This window comes from Syngnathus leptorhynchus, chromosome 1 (assembly GCF_054491065.1).
Source record: "Syngnathus leptorhynchus isolate UIUO chromosome 1, UIUO_Slep, whole genome shotgun sequence".
In the NCBI taxonomy this organism is placed as follows: domain Eukaryota; kingdom Metazoa; phylum Chordata; class Actinopteri; order Syngnathiformes; family Syngnathidae; genus Syngnathus; species Syngnathus leptorhynchus.
Genome location: NC_141195.1, coordinates 7,385,145 through 7,392,864, shown reverse-complemented (window position 1 = coordinate 7,392,864; position 7,720 = coordinate 7,385,145). Strand labels below are relative to the sequence as shown.

At 41.2% G+C, this 7,720-nt stretch overlaps 1 protein-coding gene across 5 annotated transcripts in view; it reads left to right on the top strand.

Annotated features, from left to right (window-relative positions):
- Positions 1–285: 285 nt before the first annotated feature.
- Positions 286–7,720, top strand: part of flna (filamin A, alpha (actin binding protein 280)) — a 33,621-nt gene continuing 26,186 nt past the window's right edge. For 2 of the 5 annotated variants that reach the window (XM_085908736.1, XM_085908728.1), the window contains exons 1-2: positions 286–452; positions 5,123–5,581. In XM_085908736.1, the coding sequence (XP_085764862.1) occupies positions 5,212–5,581 (370 nt within the window). In that variant the 5' untranslated portion in view covers positions 286–452; positions 5,123–5,211. The remainder of the gene's footprint in view (positions 453–5,122; positions 5,582–7,720) is intronic. The other 3 variants (XM_085908746.1, XM_085908754.1, XM_085908763.1) reach the window with 2 other exon arrangements.

Here is a 7,720-nt window from a genome sequence, read left to right as displayed (position 1 = left end):
TCTGTCTCCACTCCTCCTCAGCTTATGTCCTCCCACCACTGATGAATTGTAAAGCAGAACATTTTTGCCTTTTGAGCGGACTCTCAGCTGTGATGGAGGACTCACAACTCCAAGCAGAATCTTAGCTGTAAGTGCGCCGCACGAGACGATGACATCACACCTTTGATATCCTTTAGGCGCGGTCGTGACGTCACTGCTGAAAGAAGAGGCGAGTCGGGGCAGTCAGTGAAGACCCCCACAGCACCGCTGGATGCTTTCACTCGTCCACCAATTAAAGCACTAGCCCTCAGAAGAGAGTCCGGCAGCAAAGAGTGAAGAGGGACTACTTTTCCCTCATTTCTGTTTGCAACCAGCACGAGCGTCTAAACTTTGAAAGTCCATTCCCTCCTGCTGGCAGTTCGCGTGGGGAAGACCCACGCAGGACAGCGGAGACAGACCCCTCAGGAGAACATGTAAGTTTTTTTTGTTGTTTTTTTTTTTAAAGACCCTTGTCAAATAAAGTGGTCCGATTGCTTCGCTCGATGTGTGATGGTGTGTACGTGTGATGCAATACGATAAAAAACATTCATACGACTTGATCTAAACACCCGATTCCCGCACGCGTGCAGGTGACCGTGGATTTTGGAACTTGCGGGTAGGTCGTACATGATCACATGTAACTTGCCTCTGGTCCTCTGTTAGCCAGGCTTCATTTATGGCATTTCACCAAATAAGGTAATCCACGGACAATTGTTTTTCTTTCTTTTTCTTTCCTTCTAATAATAGTTTTTTAACCAGAGATGCATTGGGAAATCGCGCACGCGCATTCTATGGGCATCTCCACTGTCTCGAAAATGTTCTGATTTTGAAGGTGGGCTTTATGTTAGGATGAAATGCAACTTATTAGTATTTAAGCACACGTGAGTGAAGTGAATGTACAATCTCTACTTTTTATTGAGTAGAATTAGCCAAATTTAGGGAACTGCTTTGACATAGAGATGTTCTTTTTCAGTGTATGCATGTGTTTCAAAGCACACTTTTAAGTGCCCCCCCCCCCCCCTACACACACGCACACATTTGGATCCTGCTTAATCTGCTTGTGTTCATAATTTAAATCTCAGATACAGGATTTTTTTTCTATTTGATTAGATTGTCGGATCTAACAGTTACGAAAGGAGCAGCATGGTAGCTGATTTTAAATGTTTTTCGAAAGTGTTTCAAGAGAATTATGCAAAAGAACGACTTATTGGTCCAGTTTACTTTGTTGGTTTTCCATTTTTACTTTGTATATGTTGGAGCTGATGCTGTATATCAACATTGGTTTTATGATTCAGTTGACAGAGCTATTTGCAGGACATTACCACTCAGATGTTAAAATTGATGTGTTGATTTTAGTAGCGGTTGCCAAGTGTGGCTGCTAATGGAGATCCAAATAAACAAGATAATGATGCATGCAATTTGCAGAGCGTAATATAACAAGTGTTATTTCTAACTGTGCTGCTGATGACACTAGTGAGCCCTGTCACCTTGATTTAATTCCAAGAGGAGCATGTCAATTAAAATGATTATAGTTTGCATGTTTATTTGGCACATTGGTGCCGTGTACTGGTTAGAGAGCTTTCCTTTTTTTTTCTCTCTCTCTCTCTCTCTCTGCTCGGCCGTGTGGCTGACTGGGTGTGGTGGGCAGTGACGCCAAGCTGTTGGCATGGCCAGCTGGCAGTCAACTGCATCACAGGGGAGAGGAAGCAAGTTGAGACCGAGGTGAGGCATGCATTTCACCACTGAGGTGTTTAATTCATTAATCATCTCTGTACAAATACATCGCCTGACTGCTTAGCCTTTTGAAAACTACTTGTAATCGCTTCAAAGTCCACGTTTGAAGCCTTGAACTTGACACAATGACTAGGTTATCTTTTTTAAAGGCTTTTATATCATAATTATTGCCTTGATTTCTAACAAGTCATGCCATCATGAACGAACCTGTTCCCAAACAAAAGCGGTTTGAGTAGCGGCCGATGACTCAAATATTTGCAAGCCTTTTTTTTACGAGTAGGCCCTAGAATCAGTTGGTGAGAGCTCCATCACAAGACACTTTTTGATTTAGATTATGTTGTGATATGATTCATTTTCTTTAGCGGAGGACTTATTTATTAGCACCATATGTTTTTGAGTAGCTGTCTAGACTGTGGAGATTTAAGCTGCATTCTTTCCTTCATTATATGTGATTAGAGAAAAGACAATTCCATTCCATTGAGCGAGTTTACGTCTTAAAAGATCAGTCATATCTAAGATAATGGTAAATGCTTGTGCCTCTGTAGCCAGCATTTATTCTTAGTAAAAGTATATTAGGTTAAAACGTTAACTTTTGTCTGAAAGACAGGTTGCGTGCAGCACAACATTTTAGCCACTAGAGGGAGACAAAAGACAAGTCAAAAGTACCAGCAACATCTGTTCAGACATTGGGCTCGTAGTCGTGTTTGTTCTATTTATTAACTACCATTGGAACGATAGCTTACAATAAAGTAAACAGTTTACCTTCTCTCCGACCTCCCAAGGAGTCCCACCAGAAATCATTTTTAAGTTCTCTACATAGTTGTGGAAGAGACATGCCCAAAGACTAGTAGTAGTAATCATCTAATGAAATTACGAATCCTGCTCTAATTTGCAGAGAGAGAGAGAGAGAGAGAGAGAGAGAGAGAGAGAGAGAGAGAGAGAGAGAGAGAGAGAGAGAGAGAGAGAGAGAGAGGGAGAGAGAGGGAGAGGGAGAGACAGACAGACAGACAGACAGACAGACAGACAGAGCGAGAAATAAAAGACCGTTTTTTGTGGCGATATTAAAAAGATCCCTTTTATTTGCGCCAATATTAAAGTATAGGGCTCCAGAGGGCTTCCATGGGGGTTTTATAGGATGTTTGGGGGGGCATTCCTCAAATTCTCCATTGACCAGATACACACAACCACTCACCCACATGGACACAGAGACAAAGGCAAAGCATTCTTAATGGCTGCAGGCCACACTGAGACTGCTGCTGCCACCGAGCTCCTTATTTAGTCAAAAGAAGCTGCAGTCCCATCGCTGCGTGTCTATACAGTCACTACTGCCTTGTTTCCTAGTGAGGAATCCAAAGACTTTAAACTTGCAGTGCTTGTGATGTGTTCATAACCCTCTAACAGTATGAAGATTGATAAAACATGCAATTATTCACTGTCAGAGTTGGGAATATTTAAAATCACCCAAATAAATGGTTGAGCCCAAATTTATGGATTTGATGTAAATAGACGGATGTAAATAATTCTATTTCGACATCATAAATAAGAAAAAAAACATGGACTTTAGCATATTCAATGGATTATTTTGTAAAACACTTCATTTGAAAATTAACAGGAAAGTAATTGGATTTTTAAAAAAATACTATAGTATTGAAAATGTATAGATTCATTATTTTGGGTAATTACTGATTGCTGTTAAAATGATAGCAACTGTGGCATCACCATTATACCATTTGTTTGGTCTTAAACATGATGATGATTATTATTATTACAAAAAATAAGCTACCATCCATATGAGTGACCTAGAGTGACAGGCAGAACAAATATTCCTCCACTAGGTGGCACAAGTGATATATTTAATACTATGTGCTAAATCAAGGTTGTGAAACTGTCTTATTTGTTAAATAAGTGCCAACAATATCACATACAGAATATCTCGTGACCCATTTTGGATCTCGGCCTTCGGTTTGGGAAAGTCTGCTCTAATGTCATGACATTTTTGTGTTAAATTACTTTAAGAGGACTCATTGGTTCAGGCTCAGTATCACAGAGCGCTATGTCAAGCATCTTATTCACTGCTAATACTGGAAAATATTCTTATGTCCACATGATAAAATGGAAAGAGCTTTAACAAATTGCCCACTATGACCAGTATTACGTGTGCAAAAGAGACACCAGATGTGAAATGTATTGTGTCATCCTGACCAGATCATAATGTTGTGCCTACTTGATGATAGTGATGTTTTTTTCCTCTGTACAGAAAAGACAACAAAAGGGCTGGTTAAAGTTTGTCTAGACATTGTCTGACGCCCTCACTAGTATCTTTAATGATAAGACTCCACACAACAGACAATGACGCCAAACACATTGACAGTTCTGGCCATGCACCAATAACAGCAGTCGTGCAAAATGTGCATGAACTGGGACACCAGAATAAAACCTGAAAATCAAGAAAGGCAAAATAAATAAAAAATCTGCAAAATCCCATTGGTTAGGGTTACCCATGTGGTGCCCAAAAGGGCAAGAACTACAGTTGGCCTGTTCTAAAAATATGTCAACAATATGACAGTCATAAATAGAGACAATGAAGTGTTACAAGCAACCGAACATGCTTGTTTACCAATTAAGGATGGATCCAGACCAGTGAAAACTCGCAAACCCGAGACGGAAGGAAGGCCGGGAGCCGAGAATCTAAATTTGAGGCACAGCGCATAACTACTGGTACACTGCAGTCTTGTGATGCATACAGCATATTCATTCTGTACAAGTGCAAGCATTTTCCAATTTGCCCAAGACTATGGTGGAAGAGATCGGTTATCTGAGCTAAAAAAAATGGAATCAAAATCTCATTCAACAAATGTGACCGTTATTCAAACCATTGTGGTTAGATAAATTTTAGATTCAGTAAAAATATGATTGCAGTGCAGTTTTGTGTTGAAAGCAATGGTATGAGTGCAAAGTTTGGAACTTTGACCCCCTTAAAAAAAAAAAAAAAAAAGATTTTTTTTTTAAGAGGCGGGGCTAAACATTCCGAAAGTGTGCTATCATATATATTAAATAACAATACATATTGGAGTGGTGACATAAAGGTTTATTTTGCAGGATGAAACACCATAAAATAAATGTCCAAAATTGGTTTTCATCTCGGTTGTGGGTGAGCTGAATTTGAGCGGGGGGGACACAAACACAATGGGTTACAAAAAAAAAAAAAAGTCCGAAATGGTCGCCTGAGGCAACTTGCTTTTCGCCGGCGCATTTTCGACCTGAAAAATTAACAATCCTATTTACATGTCTAACAATTATTCCGATTATTTTGCGTGTTGTAAAAAGCTTACTTTCCAACTTTCCGTCTTGATTTGTTTCTGTCAAACAGACGAGGCCGATTGGCAGAGTGAAGGAAAAGTTGAATAGACTCCACCCAGAAACAAGGCAGCGAACCGAGAGACAGCCAACGCTATAAAAATGAGTGGTTCCCACCCCCGAATCCACCAGAGCGCCGCGCCCGCTCCCAACGCTCTCTCCACGGACAAGGACGCCGAAATGCCAGCCACGGAGAAAGACCTGGCCGAGGATGCGCCGTGGAAGAAGATCCAGGAGAACACGTTCACCCGTTGGTGTAACGAGCACCTGAAATGCGTCAACAAGCGGATCGGCAGTTTGCAGACGGACCTCGGCGATGGACTTCGGCTCATCGGGCTACTGGAGGTGCTGTCCCAGAAGAAGATGTTCCGAAAGTACAACCAGAGGCCCACCTTCCGCCAGATGCAGCTGGAGAACGTGTCGGTGGCACTGGAGTTCCTGGACAAGGAGAACATCAAGCTGGTGTCCATAGGTGAGTCACATTGATAGAATTTGACATTTTGCGACAAAAAAATCCATGCTAATCCGTAAAACATGTCGATCGAGGTCTTGAATGTAGCCTGGTGCCCAGAAGGTAAGAAGCACTTTGTTTCTCCACACAATGTTCTCTGTTTCTTCCCATCGCTAATCACTTTTGACCAGGTGCTGTGAATACATTGTGTCCCATTTCCCCATGAATTCTCTTCAAAGGACGACACCGAGGTTCATCAACAATTGTGTTGTAAAACTAAATGAAACTGTCATCAAGCAAGTTACAAGAAAGTGTTAACATTCGTGTTGCGTGAAAAAGCAGGCGGTTCCTCGATTTGTGCGCGTGTCTACACGGGCTCGTTCCTTGTCTCCTCCTTTCTCCACTTGATTTGGGAGGACTGGGAAGAGGGGGCCCCCCTGTCTTTTTGTGCTCGCCCACCTCGAATTCAAACTTTGTAGTTCAGGCAATCCCAGCTGATCCCGGAGGAACCCGCTTGACCATAGAGGCCCATTGTCACGCTGTGGGATGGGATTCCACGGAATAAGAACTTTTCTCTCCTACCGGGTGACATCCGATTGAGTCAAATGGACTTTGCTTCCAGTACCTTATCATATTGATGACCTACGGGCAAAAACATCAGTTTAAATTGTGGGAAGTCTCTTTTGAGCTCTCTTTCGTAACATCTCTGTGTGAACACGCAAACATTGGTGGCGCTGCAATGAATGAAGCTCAAGGAACAAGAGCACTAGTGTTTTAGACCTCCATGAAAGCCAAACTACAATAACAGATGGAAGTCCATTCCTACCTAGTTTTGTGGCTAAGACAATATATGAGCGCTAGAGCAAGAAACTTACAAGACAGCTATAATGTTGCAATTCTTTTAAATGTCCACATTAGCCTTGTGCTTCCTTTAAATAAATGTCCCTGTAAAGACTTCTAAATTTTATGTCACAACTGTCATGCAGAAATGTGTTTTTGACATGTAGGTATAGCTAGCTAGCTAACCTAATGCTGTAGGGGTAGAAATGGGCCTAACAGTGCGTTGCTCAAGTTTTTATATGGTGGTGGTGGGGGGTCTTTTTATTCCAGATGGCAAAGTGGGTGCCATTATAGCCACACCCAAATTATCAGGACAATTGAATGAGTATCTTTGCTGTTCTCAGTCTTTGCAGATTTTCACCATTAATCTTTAAACAAGTATGTTAGATTTGGAAAAAGAAGCATAAATTTAGCTTTATCATTCTCCTAACACGTGATTTTTATAATGACCGTGTGAAGATGTGCTGTTATCCACCGGCAAGTTATTTGGTGGAATGAATGAAATGTTTTGAAAATATGACATTCCTTTTATTTATAGAAATTAAGGAAGTGAATTTAGTGCAAACATCATTTTTAAATTCATTGCCATTACCCATCACAGAGAAGCTGCTCTCTATACAGTTCGTTCCATTTCTGCAAATGGTAGTAAGGCACATTAGGAATTTTGTGACAGCTGAAAACAAGTTTGACATTTTATATCATGGAACGCACTTGGATGTTCTTTTTTTCACCTACAATGTCCACGGAGCATCTCTAGTGACTTGAGGAGCTGTGAATCAGACACAAGTGACATCTCTATAGGAATGTTTAGGACACTTTGGACTTTCAATGTGCTCACAGAATTTTTCCAGGCTACAATCTGAGTCCTAATTTTGGATTGTTCTCATTATGCTAGCCTATCCGCCATGCAAATTAATTTTAAAGCACCACCACAATATGATATTTCCCTCACCATTAATTGTACACTTTGACTAAACAGGTCACTGGTTGGTCTTTCAGGCCGTGATGCCAGCTGACTCACTCTTATCCAGCTTCTTTTTTTTTTTTTTTGACTCTTCTAATCAGAAGATGAGAGAGCAAGCCCACTTTACTCTTTCACTTCCTTCTCTCTCTGCAGAAAATGGACACACCCTTCCAGCCACCCTCACCACAATTGAGCACAAACTGCCATCAGAACATCGCGTAATGCTTGAGGTCTCTTTCTTTCTTCACCGCTGTCCTAGTTTTACTCGCAATGCGTCTTTTATAGCTTTTGTTTGCCATCTCCGGCATGTTGGTCGCGTAACACGCGACAGATGAGTCTCCACATACACAACCACA